Source organism: Lonchura striata, chromosome Z (genome assembly GCF_050655825.1).
Source record: "Lonchura striata isolate lonStrDom1 chromosome Z, ASM5065582v1, whole genome shotgun sequence".
NCBI classification, from domain to species: domain Eukaryota; kingdom Metazoa; phylum Chordata; class Aves; order Passeriformes; family Estrildidae; genus Lonchura; species Lonchura striata.
Window position 1 is genome coordinate 76439545 of NC_140740.1, and position 16834 is coordinate 76456378.

The window sequence follows — 16834 nt, forward strand, 5'->3', positions numbered from 1 at the left end:
CACTATAGTTGTGAGTTTCCAGCTACAAAAATGTAGTTATATACCTCAGGTATTTAAGATTTTAAGAATCTTGATGAGCAATCTCAAAGGAATACTTGGAATGCACTTCTTGTAAATTGGCTCATTTTCTTGTAAGTTCTGATATGAGAGTGGTTGTAATGTGGAAAGTATATTAATCTGTGGACAAGCATTGTATATAGGAATTTATTACTCTAAAAATTTAAAATCTATGAGGTGATTTAGACTTACTCTTGTTATTTAAAATCACAGCAGAAATATATCACTATGTTTTGATACTTTTGGTTATTTCTACCAGTTTATAAAATCTGTCTAGAAATACTTTCATTTCAAATACTTTCAAATGAAAATATTTGAGTTCTTATCTGAAGAATACAGCCACTGGTCATTGACAGCAAATCCTGAAGTAAGCAGATGCCATTCTAGCCTGATGCCATTGTGTGGAGATACAATCACCCCTTAGCAGTACTACTTTAATAAAGGCAGCTGGACTTCAAGATAGATTTAGAATCAGGGTATTTCAGAAATGGTTGTGAGATTATTTTCATTCTTTTTTTTTAATTTTTTTTTTTCTTTGTAGAGTGCAAGAAGTGGATAAACTACAATTTCAATATTGTAATCTTATTAAAAATTATTTATAGCACTGGGAGACTGAGTATTCTCCTTCTGGAATCATCATATGTCAGAAGTGTCCAAGGCTTTGTAAAACCAGTAGATGAACATGGAAAATGCCCAACAGATGAACACGGAAAATGCCCAACAGATGAACACGGAAACACACCTAGACCCCATGAAGGATGACTTGCCTTTAATGGCAAACACCAGCTACATGCTTGTAAAGCATTATGTGTTGGACTTGGACGTGGATTTTAAAAGTAAAGTTATTGAAGGCAGCATAGTTTTGTTCTTTGAGACTGGGAGCCAATACAGGAAAACCAGCAGTGCTGGCAAAGAATGCTGCCAGTCACAGTTTGATGAAACCTGTAAAATGAGGGCATCTGAACCCTGCCACATTCCTATGATAAATGTTAGTACCTGTTCATCTAAAACTGAATGTAATGATTTTGCTGTCAGTGGTAAAGAAGAGGAAGCTACTTCCGATGAGAACAGTAACCATAGCAACAATGAACAGGCTTCTGGGATTTCTAGTTCAAAGGACTGCTGTGACCTAGAGGATTGTGGAAACAAGGATTTTCTTCTGGTATTGGATTGCTGTGATTTGTCTGTACTAAAGGTTGAAGAGGTAGATGTTGCTGCTGTGTCTGGCATTGAAAAATTTACAAGGTCTGCCAAACTAACTGGTGTTTCAAAGGAGCTGGAAAATCTCAGGAATCGGATTGTACAGGAACTTGTGACTTTACCTGCAGATCGCTGGAAGGAACAGCTATACTATTTTACTCACTGTAGCCAGGCACCTGGCTGTGGGGAGCTTCTGTTTAGTACTGGCACCTGGAGCTTGGAGATAAGGAAATCAGGAATTCAGACTCCAGCGGATTTTCCTCATGCAATAAGAATATGGTACAAAACCAAGCCAGAGGGAAGATCTGTCACATGGACTACAGACCAGAGTGGCAGGTATGTAACTGTTTCCTGAAAGCTTTGTATGCAATAAATTTAAATAGGTGCAAGAATGGAGAATCATATAATTGCTGAGCAGCTGTGAAGACAATGAGTACACTGTTCCACAGTTTTAGTTTTATCCTTGGTTTGAATCCTTTTGCTGTCCTGTAGAAGAACACTCTCTCTGCTTGTGAAATCTTCAAGTCTATTACTTGAAGATCACAGGCCTGTCTTAGTGATTGTGTTTGCTCTTTCTGAGTGGGAGTAAATTACTTGTGTGTATTTCAATAATTGTCTGCAGGAAATGGGAAATTATCATTTAGGGAAAGAAAAGGTATGAGTGACAGGTTACTTTGTGCTCTTTTTCCTTCCTGTCTTACACAGCATAAAGTTCAATATACATAACATTTAATAGAATTACTTCACAATTAGTCCTTTATCAATATTGTAATCAGCTTAGAAATACAGTCGTTTCCTGTTTGGTCTCTCATAATCAGCTTTCAAAATCTTCATCTATAATGTTAAGAACATTGATGATAGCAAACGAACTGCAAACTGAAAGAAGAATCGGGATTATATCTAGTATTAATGAAAAGAACGTGGTATTGTACCGAAATCTTCAATATAAGCCTTTTACAGAAGGGAAACTACAATCTGCTCTTGTCTTCTACAACTGTAATTGTTTTATTGGAATGTTGAAAGGTGGCTGTTTAATGACTGTTATTTCTTTCTGAAGTCTAAAAAGCCAGAACAAAGTTGGAAGATAAGGAACAAATTTGACCTAATTGAATAATTGTTTTTCTTTCCCAGCCAAGAGATAGATGGTTACCGTTTATTTTAGTTATATTCATATAAATTAAGTCTTTTCACTAGCATCTGTGTTGGTGAGGAACATGAGGCCTTTTAATTGTATTTGTGGTGGTTAGGAAATTCTGCTACTGATCTGTAAGCACCATCAAGTCCAGAAATGTCTCGTTCTTTTCTCACTCCCTGCAGAGTTTTTTTTGGTATGAGGTTAGGAAATTTAACTTGGTGTAGTACCCTTATATCTGAAAATTCTGAATTCTGACTGCATGTGAAGGTAGAGCAATTGCCCTTGATCATGTGTCTATGTCCACCTGCCCAACTATTTAATGTTAGCAACACTCAGCTGGTATAGGACTCCTCCTCTGTGTGTTTTGAGCATTTGAATGTTTCTTTTAAGTATCTATAGAATGAACAGTTTTGACTCTTTATAACCCTTTCATTGCAAAACATTGTTTTTACTTTAATGACACTTCATGGCAGTTGTACACAAATGGATGGAATTTTATGGATCAATAATGGAATAGAAAAAGCAGGCTTATCATGGATCCAGAAGTTTGATGGTATAAAATAGTACAAACTGATTTATTATCAGGCCTACATAGGGTATTCCAAAAACTAATGCCTGTCAGAAAATATGTTTTTATATCATTAGAATCTTTCTTGATATCTTTTTAAAATCAAATTCTATATGTGATGAGCCCATAAACATAGTGCTAAATCTTTTATTGCCATAGGAGGATTCTTCAGAATTTTCCAAATAATTTTACAAATTATGTATCTGGTGGGTTTTTTTTCAGATGTAAAATCCTTTGCCAAAGGAGTTTATACTATGGTTCCAACCCTGAAGAAAAGTATATAACAAAGTACACACATTGTATAACCACTTTCAATGTTTCCTGTAATTTAACACTAGTACAATGTTTTGAAATTTAGCCTATGCACAATTTTATCAAGAGTTCAATTTCATTTGTTTTAAAGAAAGATATATTATAATACACAAAAAACCCCAGCTGAAACAAAGCTTTGTGGGATGAGTTTAGGCAAGATCAGATATGTGTGTACAAACATGTTATCACAGCAGGACACACTTCTGTTTTTTAGTAGAGGAACTGAACATGTGGAATTTCAGCATTTTCCTGTCCAAGCTTTTGGGGCCAAACAAAAAAGGCAACGGCAGAGCTGACTTGTGCTAATGGAAAGAAGGAGGGAGGGAAAGTATAAAGGAATGACCAGGACGCATACTAAAATACACCTGATGAGAGGGACACTTTTGATCTCTAACTTGGGATGCTAGTTCCTTCCATCAGTGGTGTGATGACACAGTTGTGTGTACAGCTGGGTCATAAGGCATATTAGGGAGCTAATGTAATTGAAAGTAAGTAGAGGGAATAAGATGTGTTTGGAAAATACTGCTGAGGTTAATTTGGAAGGTAGAGTTATTTACTACAAGTCAGAAAATGTGTCATGAAAATAGATGTTTGTTTTTCAGTGGCATAAGTTAGCATTGTTCTGTGCTCTCAGAAGCTGGAAATGCAGGAAGGGAATAAAGAATTTGGTTTTCTTCATAGGCAAGGTTTGGTATAATAAACAGTCCAGAACCCTGATAGGTCTGGACTAAACCCTAAGAGGCTCTCCTCAACTCTGGGGAATCTCTACTGTTATTTTGTTTAATTTTGTTGCCAGTAATGGGAACATGGGAATATAAATATTTGAGCAATTAATGAAGTATTTTGAAGTTTATTGGATTATTCATTTGATATGCAATGACTTCTAAAGACTGACAAATGATATTAATAGAATAGAAAAGTAAAACAAACAGAGAAAAGTAAATCACAAAAAAACCCCAAACCCAAACCAACGCCCAAAAAGCACAAACAAACAAAAAACAAACAAAAAACAAACAAACAAAACAAACAACAAAACCACAAACAAACAAACAGAAAAACCAAACCAAAATCAAACTAAAAATGTAGGCAAACCCTGAGTACAAAATAAATGCATTTGATATTCCTGAATATCAAATTCAGGAATTTTGTACTCAGGGTTTGTTTACTTTTTTGCTCATTTTATTTTTTGTTTACTTGTCCAGATGAGTGACCAGAGATGTCACCCCTGTGTTTTGTAGATGCATTTTCTTCCAGTGTGCCAAATAACTAGATAAATGCTCTGAGTTCTCTGCTTATCTTTCTTTTGCTGCATGAAATTTCCTTAACCCTTGAAACCTATTGTGGCAAAGATTATTTATGTTGGCATAAATATTGCATAAGTAGATTATTTGAGTATTACAAGTTGATTGAAAGTTAAAGACTGGGGTGGAAGGGATAGGTAGTAGAAAGAGGAAAAGAACTGTGAAGTTTCTTGCTAGGAGGGGTAGAGATAAATGATTAAAAAAGGTCAAATATGGGTATCAATTGACAAAAGCAGTCTAAACCTAATTATTTGTCTTTGCTATTCTGTCATGTGCTTAGATTAGCTAGTCTTTTTCTGGATCAAATGAAGAAACTGATCGACACCAGGATAAGAATTATATTTCTGATCCTCTTATGTGCTGAAATTGTGCTACCTGACTGCAGACAGACACTTGTTAGCTGCAGTGTATATCCTAAAGCAACATTGTACAATTACCAATGCACAGAAAAAAGAAATTGCACCTGTAAAAGAAGTAAAACAAATATCTAATTAAAGGCTTACATAATTGTTCTTCTGATAGTTTCCTTTAAAAATTTAGAACTTGTCTATTTCATTACTTTTTTTTAGCAGATTGACATAATTGAGTATATTTAGGAAACTAATGAGGTTAGTGAATATACCTAATGAAAAAAATGTATTAAAATGGGTGAGGAGTAGAAAGAAGTCCTACTTCTGAAGAACAGATTATGTACATGACCAGACTTTCTCCACTTATGTAACTCACTTTCTGCCTGGGCTTTTATGGTAGAGACCTGTGACCTTCCTCTGTGTGTATATTTTAGAATTAAATGTCTTAGGGAAAAAAAAAAGACTAGGAGGCTTAGATCTAAGCCTTTAGGAGCAGCTGGAGTGCTAGCACTAAGCATATCTGTTCACTGTATTTCATTTTCCCCATGTGCAAAATGGTATTGACATTATTTGTAAAATACCTTGTGGTCTGCAGGTAAAGATGCTCTCTCTGAGAGCAGGTGACACAATATACGTTCTTGGTAACATCTATGCTCTGTATGTTTATATTGTATTTGACACAACATTATAACATTTAGTTTAGCACTGTTCTGCCAGACTGTTTTCTCTCATTGTGGCATTTCCCTATACAGAACACAAAGATCCCCAAAACTGCTCCTAAGAGTGTATTGTACCAATAGAACCTGAAAAAACAGCCTTCACAGTGCATGGCAAATTATTGGGAAAATGTGTGTAGCAGTAGTCACTAATTCCACCTTTCCTTTTTCCTTCTCATCCTTTTCCTTCCCAGCACATATGTGTTTTAGGGTAAATAATAATCCCAGTATCTTTGACTAATGTTACTAGGAAGATGCAGGTCTTCCTGGAAGGTAAAAAACTAGGTTCCTCATTTTTCCTGTGAACTCACTGCCATGCACTCTGTTTTTATGGGAGAAAAGCCAATTATTCTATGTATATCAGATAGGTTAGAGATTAAGTTTTAAGAGTTTAATTCTAACTAAGTAAATTAAAAATCCATGCAGATTAGTGATCTATTACATTTAGCTGTACATTGTATTTTACTGTTTAAAAAATAACCACTTGGCTTTCTCTCCACTGCAGTTACCTGAACTTCACTCAATGTCTAGGTCCTCCTCTATTCACTCTGGTACATGATGGGAAAGTTAGACTATTTTCTTTTTCTTTTTCTGCTTATGTGCAATAGTAATAGGCCTACTTTAACTTCAGCTTTCATCTGTGTTTTGCTGGAAGACCAACTGGCCTGCATTAGTTAAGCCATAGTAATTTAAAAGTGCCAAGACAGCTCTGGATTAAATAGCACAGATAGCAATGACAAGAGGGCAAAAATATCTTCGGAATATATTTAATCTGTGACTGTCAGTGTTTCCAAATTCTTTCTCTGTGTATAGTTTGAAGTTGGCTTTAGAGAAGGAATAATTTGAAAGGAAAAGCAGTTTGGAGGGAGTAATGCTAAGATCTTAGCCATTGCTAAATCAGTTTTGCCCTAACAATTTGTCTCCTGCTTTCTGAAGTGTTTTGATAATTTTTCAAGTCAAGTGATGAAAGATACTGATTGGAATATTTTTAGCCTCAAGCGTTCACAAAATAATGTATTTTGTTCCCATAATATTTAGTTTTAAATATCCTAGGTTTTAAAAAGTTACGTGTAGTGAAGTGATGGTTTCAGGACTTTCTTTCTTTTACTGGAGAGACCTATTGACATTGGATTTTTTATATAATTTATGATTGAAACATTAGCTTTTTTCCCCCCTTAAGATAAGTGGTGTTGTTATGCACATAATAGGAATTTAGATAATACTGAAAAATGAAACAAAATAAGTAAACCAAGAATCACTAAGTCCATCCACCAGCAAGTTAGAAGGAGCTAATGAAAGGCCTTGTTACCTCCCCAGCTGTAGCTAAATGGCTAATAAGAAATTTACTGTCATGAAATATTGCAGCTGAAATTGGAAAGGGGTAGTAGACTGAGAGGTTTAGAGTAACTGCAGAAAGGGCAGTACTACAAGGAAGATTTCTATGTAAGAAGCAAGGAGGAGGCTGAAACTAACAGGATAGAAATTAATTCTTCTTATAATATGCCTTGTGGCTGAAATTCCCAGACTGGTGAGCTAGGGTGCATTACCTCTGAAATTAAAAGTAAAAATGTCAGAATTTATTGACACTTGGACTAAGGAAGACTCAAAACTAGATCTACTGCTGATTTTGCATGAGCCTCCAGGTTGCTAATCCAGAAGACTGGATTCATGATAGTGAAGCACTACTAGGATGATAGCAGGGAGGTATTACAGGTGTTGGTGAAGCCCTGCAATGGCATCATCAGAAGATACTCAGAAGCTTTCTTTGATCTTATGGGTTAATCTGGAAGCTATTGTATGAGGCTGAGAACTCATGCAAAAACTGGAGTTAGTCTTTTCTAGTTTGAAGGTATTGTAGTTATCTTGCTTTTCTCGTCTTAAATGACTTAGGTTGTACTTTGATTGGTTCATTTCATACAGGTTTGGAACCTGCAGAGCTGAAGGTAAAGAAAGAAACCACCTCAGTTTGACAACATCTTTGATTTTTTATATAGAATTTAATTCAGTCTTCCCTATTGTAATTCCAATTTCAATCTCTTTTTCTTCCATCTAGGCCATGTGTTTACACAATGGGATCACCAATAAACAACAGAGCCCTCTTCCCATGCCAAGAACCACCCATTGCCTTGTCAACATGGCAAGCCTCAGTCCGAACAGCTGCAGACTTTGTTGTGTTAATGAGTGGTGAAAACTCAGCAGAACCAGTCCAGCTTCAAGAAGGTGAATTACATTTTTCAAGGCAAATTATTTTCCATACTTTTGTAATTAGAATTCAACCTTGGTAAATACATGATTTGTGAAAGAACGAAGTTCCTAACTTTAAAAATACTTCCATGTCTCTCTGTAATCTCCATGTCATTTTGTGGAAAAGTTACCTGCTCAAGGCCTCAGGATAACTTCATAAGTATTTGAAGTGTCTACATTTCTACATCTCATTGTGTTGCTTACTTTTTTTTCCCTCTGTGTTTCCAAACCTAGGTTTCACTTTTCATAAATTTGCTTTATTTTAATCACAGTGTACTCAAGTTTTGTAGATGAAGTACCTTATCAGGCTCTCAACAGCTTCAGGCCTTAGTAGATAACTGTCCTTCACTTTTAGTTCAGCATGTGATTAGAAGCAGCCATTGTGCCAAATGTATATGTTGCCTGGAATACATGTAATATCTGAAGAATATCAGGTCAGTGCCCTGAAAATCTGATCTCTGGGGGGAGGTTGTTTGCATTGATAAAACATATATTTTTCAACTGTAAGTAAACAAGGATTTCTTCTGTGTTGGTTATACTTTGTTATCTAAACTTTCTTCACAGAGAAGGAAGTTTTTAAGGCTTGTATAAATTCTACATGTAATGAAGTGAGTCTTGTTCTTGTGAGTTTTTATATAATCTGTCAAACTAGGTCAGTACCTTCTAGTGTGAGTAGTTCTGATGAGGCATAGCTGAAGGAAAAGGTTAGAATTAAGCTTTTCTGGGGAAAAGTATCTTCTGCTCCCCTTTAAATGGGCAGGCTTATTATTGAGTGGGAAAAAAAGTGAAAGTCTCTTGATTCAAGAATCAAGTTAATCCATTTTCATGGAATTGTTTTGTTATATTTGGCCATATATGGGGCCTCTTTCAAGGCTTGTCTCTGCTGTTGAAATATGGAAAACTGCCATGATGAGCTGCTCAGTTTCCTTGGAGAATAGCACTTTCCTGTCTCAGCATCAAGAAAGAAAGGACACTTTTGACTTCAGACTAGGATAACAGCTTTTCCATCAATGTTTAACTAGTTTAATGAGAGACACTAATTTTTCTTGTTTACATACAGCTGGACATGAAAAATCAGCAAGCTGTTTGGAATTGTAAAAATTTACAAAACTAATACAGAGGCAAGAAGGAAAAGGAGTAATACTCTGAGGAATGTTTTAAAATCCAAGTAAACCCAAGATGTAAGTGCTAATCTAAAGCCTTGGATAAATTTTTAATGAATTTAGGAATACAAATTGATGAGTTTAATTAATACAATTTCTAAGAGTTAAAAAGTTTAAAATGTTCTGTTATTTTAAATAACCTGTCCACATATATCTTGTTGTTTGGCAATTCTGGAAGGTACATGAAATGTATCCAACTTAAAATTTTGTCTCTACACACCAGAAAGCCTTCCAGGATAGCTTCAATTTAAGTAAGTTTGCAAAGTTGTTTACATACAGTATGCTATTGCTGTGCCGCATATTTATAAAATCATACATAACTGGCAGAATAATAAAATATATTTTGTAAAAATGCAATTTATTGGGAAGAATTAGCAATCTGGTAAGCAGTTATGAATAAATTTATTTTGAATAGAATTACAAGTTAGCTGATTTTTTTTTTCCTTTAAAAGTCATATTTAAAACTAGTGTGGAGGCAGACAGTAAGAAAGCAACACGCAAAGTTGATTCCTTCAAGCTGTTAGAGATGTGCATTCTGCTTCACAGACACACATTTCTACATGTGCAGATGCAGTAATCCAGTGCATAGTTGGGCTAGATGTACTCTTATATGGAGATTCCTCATTTACCACTTGTATTTGCAGGTTTTGGCAATAGTCTGTTACCTACCATATGTGCCATTTTTGCATTCTGCCTCCTATAAAACTGTGGTTGATCCTGACATTTGAAATAGAGGGTGCCCACGTTTGTTTGAAAATAGTGCTAGAATAATTACACAAATAGAAATGGTAAATCTTTGAGTATGACCAAAAGTGCTTAAATACCTTGCATTTTTTATGGAGTACTTAGAGAAGTTGATCAGAAAAATGCAATTTATAATGCTCTTTGAGGGAGAGCTTGACAGGGAGCACTACACATGTGTGTAATGTGAGCCATTTAAGCATTAAATTTATTTTTATACACTTGTCAGTTTTACTTTCCTTCAGCACATAGAATCTGCAAATACATTTAGTCACAAACACCTATCAGTTCAATTAATATTCAAGAAGAGGATAATCAGCCATTAAATGTGAAACAGACTGGCATGCTTTTTGTGTGGTTACTCTTCTACTATGTAATCCTTCATCTTGTTTTGACATCTGCATGGTAAGTGAGGAGTATACTGGTACTGAGAAAAAATAGAGTGCTAGAAGAGCCACTGCTCCTGTGATGTAGTTAGCAGCAAGAATAGTTTCTTAAGAGTGCAGTACTTGTGTTGGTTATCTCCAGGATGTATCAGAGTCCACAGCACAGTAGTTGAGAGCTTGTCATGCACTACTCATCCCTCTGACCCAGTGCTGAGCTAATGCTGTGGAGTGAATGTGAGGGAGCTCTGTGGGGAGTTCTGGATTTCAGATGAGATCAGAAAATCCCTACAAGTCACAAAGAGTTTCTGAAAGCTGGGGGGTTCTTAATCCTGGTGCTCCAGCCAGTGAGTAGTTTTTACATAACTACTTACTTCACTGCACATTTATATATTAGCACTAGCTCTTACCTTGTGCATCTGTTGTTGTGTGGGGCTATTTCTCCTTTTCTATAGAGGTAGTTGAACTTTGTGGGTTTTAGTAAATAGTAAACATCAGCTCTATTTTGTGGTGTTTGTGTTAGTGCAGACTATTTGACAAAAAATATACTGGTAAGTAAAAATGTTCATAATGTACATTAACAGATATAGCTTTGGCCTTTTTTTCAGTTATAATGAACTGTACAAGACTCAAACAATTGTAATTATGTCAAATATTGCTGAATGCATTAAAAATTCTAGGAAGTAATTACATCATTCATCATTGTTATTTCAAGTAGGAGAAATAAATAATTTTTAAATTGTTCTTTTACAAAATTATGAATAGATTAAAATTTCCTACTCTTGTTAAACATTGGAAACATGCAAAGCTTTTCATTTTTAACTTCTAGAATAGGTGGTTGTTGATGCATGATTAGTGCAGTTATGACACAATATATTTGCATTGCAGACCTGAAAAAAAATCAGAATTACAGGTAGGGAAATTAGCAAAATGTTTTGAATATATTGTAATTGCCTAAAAGAATTATGTGTAAGAATCAAGTTATTTTAAAATTACATTACAAGTACAAGGACTGGGGTGATCTATTTTGCCCATGGACTAATCCCAGCCTAACCTGTTGTTTTTCCCAGTGTGTTCTCACTTAGTCTGAAGATGTTTTTATGGTACAAAATCCTGTGTTTGGTAAAGAAAGACACATTTCAGCTGCACTGTTTTCTGCTATCCTAGAGATGGAGCTGTCTCCAAGACTGACACTGAGAAGTACAATGCAGCCAGAGGATGGGGAGACCAGCAAAAATTAGTTGAGTGAAGCTTGTGATCCCAATATATTTGCTGGGATAGATCATAGCATACAGATGAAGGAAAACAAAACAAAGCTCACTGGCGTGAAGACAGTGTAAGGAAGGAAGTGAGGTAATGGGAGAGGTCAGGCTGGGAGACAATCTTACCAGTAATGAGAGAAGACACAAGGTCAGTGAGTTAGTTAAGCTGTCTTTAAGACAGTGCTTCATGGTTTTCTCCAGATAGAACTTCTGCCAGCAAAAATACCTTTTCAGTCACTGATCAGCACTGTTTTCCAGCCTGTTTTCCTATGGTTCTATAGGGAGAACTCACTTGTCATGCTTGCGTATGTGATTTCAGCCAACAACTGTAAGATAAATATATAGGTATTCTTGATTATGAATGCAGAAGATATCAAAAAGTGCTGCAGGGAATGGACTGAGCCCCTGGGTAGGTATGCAGAGATGTTATAAAACGTGGATCTTGTTCTGGGAGGATCCACAGTTCACATGATTTCTAAAATCCTTGCAAAGTAAAAGGGCCTTTGGTACCGTTAGTCTTTTTGCATCAAGTCAGCTCTGAATACTGTGTTCATTGCTAATTTGTATAGATTTCTGAATGCAGTACATGCTGTTCTTCTCTCTGAACTGCTAATCAGATTGCCATGCCCTTTATATATTCTATTCAAGCTGTTTGTGCATTGTTTTTTAGGAGAAAAAACCCTCTTGCTTGCTCTAGCCTGTCTTACTAAACTTGTTTCTCATGTAGCCCTCTCTGATCTCTACCTAGCACAGGACAACACCCTTTCCTTTTAGACAATCTCACAGTTGTGAGAGACTTTTCCTTTATACTTTGTGCCATTTGGAAAAGTTTTCTGTAATTGCTTTTTGACTTCCATGCTTTTTTCCAACCATAGTTGAAAACACATGACAGTTTTTCGATTACAATTTTCTCTGATGTTATTTAATTCTTAAGTTTTTACAACAAATGTAACTACATGGAGAGTTTAGTAATGCTTTGTAGCATTTAGATGCAGCACTGAGTGCAGAACCTCTGAACCTTGTCCTGTGTGTATGTAAGTTAATGGCAAAGTTGTTACTAACTACAATCTGTGTGGGCTTGGGCCTTTAGCACAGTGTCTATCAATGAAACTCTGTACATCAGGAATTTGGTATTCTGAAATAATATATTGTTGCTACCATGGACGACCTCTTCTCACAAGGTGACATTTGCTTGTCTTGGCTTATTTGTAACTTTGTTAAGGTAATAAGAATATAAAAACACAAGGCAGAGTAAAATTTTGCAAAGTTATCCTCCTCATTCTTAATGTGTTTGGAACAAATACGTCCATTCTTCTTATGTACTGACAAGAGCGTAGGAAAATTACAGGAGTAATAGATGTTCACCTGACAATACTGACAACATTTTTTTCATGGATGTTACGTAAAATGGGATGGGATGGAGGAGTATAAGTAGTTTCTAGTGCATATAAGAGGCCAAGACTTTATCTGCCTCCCAGAAGATTTCACAAATGGCATTGTTTTGTCATGCTAAATAGAAGGTGGAAAACCTGTTGAGGCTAAACTAAAGATTTTTTTCTTTGTCCTTCCTTTGGACAGCCTGACCTTCTTAGGTCATTAAGGTAGGAAATCAAGTGATGCTTTGCAGCAGTTGTCTGTTTCCTTTCCTCTGTGCCTTGTGGTCTCCACTTAGTTGTATTTTAAAAATTTTTTTCCCTTTTGGTAGTGTTCCATAGTCCTAGTCAGAAGACTTGAAAAAGAACAAGTACTAAGGTTCTCTCAAAATAACTGAAGTTTGTTTGTTTCCATGTTGCCCTAGCTACAGTCATTTGCACATGATTCATCAGAGTTTAACTCATGCTAGGCTATTTTCAAGATAATTAATCTGTTAGTGTGGTGTAGTAACTGTATTATGACGATAAACTAATACATGGATGTGATTCTTAAACTATATCCTTTTTAACGGGACAAACAGAAAATCTAAGCAACTTTTGTATTAATGGAAAATGTGCTGTTCTAGAACATCCACATTATAAAAATGTGTTTGTACATACAGTAATCCTATACCATACTCTGTCTCCCCACATTGTGTTCCCATAATGATAAAACTTAGCATATTTTTACCTTCTAATAGATTCTTGTTTTGTTTTAGCACCTTCATGGGGTGCTAAACATGACCAAATTTACTTATGTAATATCTCATCTGAATCTAAGTTTTGATTTCTTACTGCCTGGTTGACATATTATGTACCTCAAATAGCTGGGTCCAATTCACAGATAATAGTGGTGTTTGTTACAAATTATCTATCAATTTGGTGCTGCCCAGAACACAAAGGAAAGGTTTTGGGTTGTATTAGATAATAATACAAGCAAGCCAAAATCATAGCAGAGTAGATACAAGGTTGAAAGATTTTAATTTTTATATTGTGTGTGTGTATGTATTTAAGGGTCCTACTTGGGTAGTAACAGTACAATCATGTTAAGCTGCATTAATAAAATCCCACTTATGGATGATTTATTTACAGGTAAAGATATCAGCAGTTAGAGCAAAGTTGCAAGTGTAAGTAAACAGAACACAAAATCCATGGTGGTTGCATACAACTGTTCTTATATGTCTTCATGTGATTGATTTTACTTCCTCCACAAAAATACCAGGTTGTAAGGTGGGAGATGGGACCCAAAATCTCATGTACATGCAGATGTCAAGTACCTAACATGTGCTGTAACACTGATGAATCTGTACAAATGTTCTTTTGTTTACAGGTATCTTGAGCTGGTACTACTATGTGTCCATGCCAATGCCAGCATCCACTTTCACTATTGCTGTGGGGTGCTGGCAGGAAGTTAAACAGCAGTCCTTCAAACAAAAAGCTGCTATTGGAACAAACACTGAGTTTTCCTTGCCATCATCACAAACTGATTTAAGGTTGGTGTTTATAATATTATTGAAAAATTAGGTATATGGGTAGCATTTCCATTTACTCAGTGGAATGTGAAAATGAGTCATATTAGTGCAGGAATCAAAATAGAACTTGTTTAATCTGAACAGAAACATCTTGACAGGAAAATAATTCCAAAGGCATTATTTCATGGGAGTGGTTCTTTTTATGTGAATGCAAGCTGTTTAGTGAGCAATAGGGTTTATAAATTCCACTCTCCACTAGATTTGTATCCTGTATCCTTAACACTCTGCTGCAGCAATGCCAGGTGCTATCTTGTTTCTTAGAATACTTGACTCAGTCCATTCTGGATACTAATGACTCCTACTACAATATTGCCTACTTACTTTTTTGTTCTCCTCCAGTCTCATTGCCCAGTTAGAGCTGGCCTGTGCAATGGTTTGCCTGGGGTGATGTGTAGTGACCAGGTACCTGAAAGATGTAGTACAGTGATCCCATAAAATGGAGTTGGACCAATCTATTCCTCCTCCCAGTCTAGTTAAAATTCATTAAGTTTGAATTATTACAGGGTGGTAGATGAGCAGAACAATATATGCCTGAAAATAAAATTTGAAGATAGAAAACAAATTTCTGGAAAAATACTGTTTGCTTTCACATGTGTTCACCTTAGTTAGAAGAAATCTTGGGACTCGATTTCCTCATATATAACTCTCAGCTTTTCAAATTCATCTCATAGCATCCCAGAACAGCCCAGACTGTAGTGGACCTTGAAAGTTCATCTGCTTCATTCTTTCCTGGGAAGGAGCTTAGATAGAGATATCTAACACCCATTGGCCCTTGTCTTGGCCATGTGGCTCCTTGAGAAGAGAGTGACTCTGTGCCCTTTGTAGATGCCCTTCAAGTACTGTGATGAGGTTCTCTTTCCTCTTCCCTGAAAAGGCCTAGCTCCTTCTGTCTTTCCCCACAGGGCAGGTTCTGCAGCCCTTGTTCATTTTTTTGTGTTCCTTGAACTGTGAGGAGCAGAAGGAGACATGATGCTTCCCACAGGTGCTGCCCAACAAGCTGTGCTCAGAGCTGCTGATCCGCTCTGTCCCTCTCTGCCAGCAGTGCCCCAGCAGCTGCAGCCCAGGGTCTGATTGCCTTCATAGCTGCAGTGCCATGCCAGTGACACATGGTCAAGAGATTGTCCCCTGCACTTCCGTGTCCCTGTCAGCAAGGCTGCTCCCCAGGCGCGCAGATCACAGCCTGTGCTGGGGTGGTGTCACCCCAGGCACAGGACTGTGCCCTTGTCTCTTCTGCACCCCGTGCTGTTCTTGCCAGCCTCACTCTTTCATCCTGTCCAGGTCTCTGAGATGCCTCTCCCTTCTGATGTGTTCACCTCAACAGCTAACCTGGTGAGGATGCTTTCAAATCCATCATCCAGGATGTTTGTGAAGATGTTGAACAGTGTGGGGCCCAGCACAATTTCTTGGGGAACTTTGCTTGTGACAGTCTGTCAGCATTAGTGAAAATCAGTGATCACTATTCTCTGAGTGTGGCCTGTGCATCAGTTTTGTACCCATCTCACAGACCACCTATCCAGTTTATCCAGGAGAAGGCTGTGGGAAACTGTGGCAAATGGTTTGCAAAAGTCTGGGCAAACAAGGTCCACTACTCTTCCCACATAAACAGAAATTGTTTGATTGTAGAAGATTATTTGGGTTACAAGTTTTTATGTATTTAACTTTATTTATTTACTTATTTAACTTTATTATTTAACCATTTAACATTTTTCTGTTGCTCAGTTCAAAACTTCACTTAAAGAATACTTGTCTTTTAGACAGCTGTTTTGAATTATAATTTTTTGGCATTAAGACAGTGGAACTACTGGGACTTTGGAACTTGAGAACTTAATATGGATGTTTTTGTTGAAATTTAAAATTAAATTATTCTAATGTCTTGCAACTTGTCTGACTTTGGTTAAAAATGCTAATTAATCTTGACAATAGAAATTGTCATACTTTACATACGATCAGTAAGAAATATCTGTTCTAATTTTAAAATAATTTATAGGTTTGATGAGCTTCTAGAAATTTGTTTGTGTTTATTTATTTGCTACTTATATGTTTACAATATGACTGACTCCACAAAAATAAGCTGTAGATGTGTTCCTCTCAATCATACACCACATTTGGATATCTGGGTTGGTTTTGTTTGTTTTGGGTTTTTTTGGTTTTTTGTGGTTTTTTTTTTTTTGTGTTTTTTTTTGTAAAATTTCTGAAAAGAGGGAAATATTTTTGTAATTTTTTGTAGCAAAAATAAAAATTAGTGGAAGTTTTATCAGTGTGATGGTCATAGTTTTAAGTTTATCTGCATAATGGTTATTGGAAGAGCTAATTGGCATAGATTGTGTGATGTATCTGCAGCAGTTAACGTCAGTGGAAGATACAGAACTAACAGAGTCTTGGGAAAAAAAATGACAAAAAAATTCCAAAAATCCTCTGCAAATGTGATGCATGGTGTAGATAGACAATAAAGGTTGCC

General features: G+C 36.2%; 1 protein-coding gene across 10 annotated transcripts in view; it reads left to right on the forward strand.

Moving 5' to 3' along the window:
• The window catches only part of AOPEP (aminopeptidase O (putative)), a 205507-nt gene that overhangs the window by 30635 nt on the left and 158038 nt on the right, over window positions 1-16834 (forward strand). For all 10 annotated transcript variants that reach the window (XR_014951724.1, XR_014951723.1, XR_014951721.1 and 7 more), the window contains 3 exons: window positions 599-1593; window positions 7693-7859; window positions 14175-14337. Coding sequence is in view for 7 of the 10 variants with exons in the window: in XM_085568114.1 (XP_085424240.1) it covers window positions 734-1593; window positions 7693-7859; window positions 14175-14337 (1190 nt within the window). In the remaining 3 variants the exon portion in view is untranslated. The remainder of the gene's footprint in view (window positions 1-598; window positions 1594-7692; window positions 7860-14174; window positions 14338-16834) is intronic.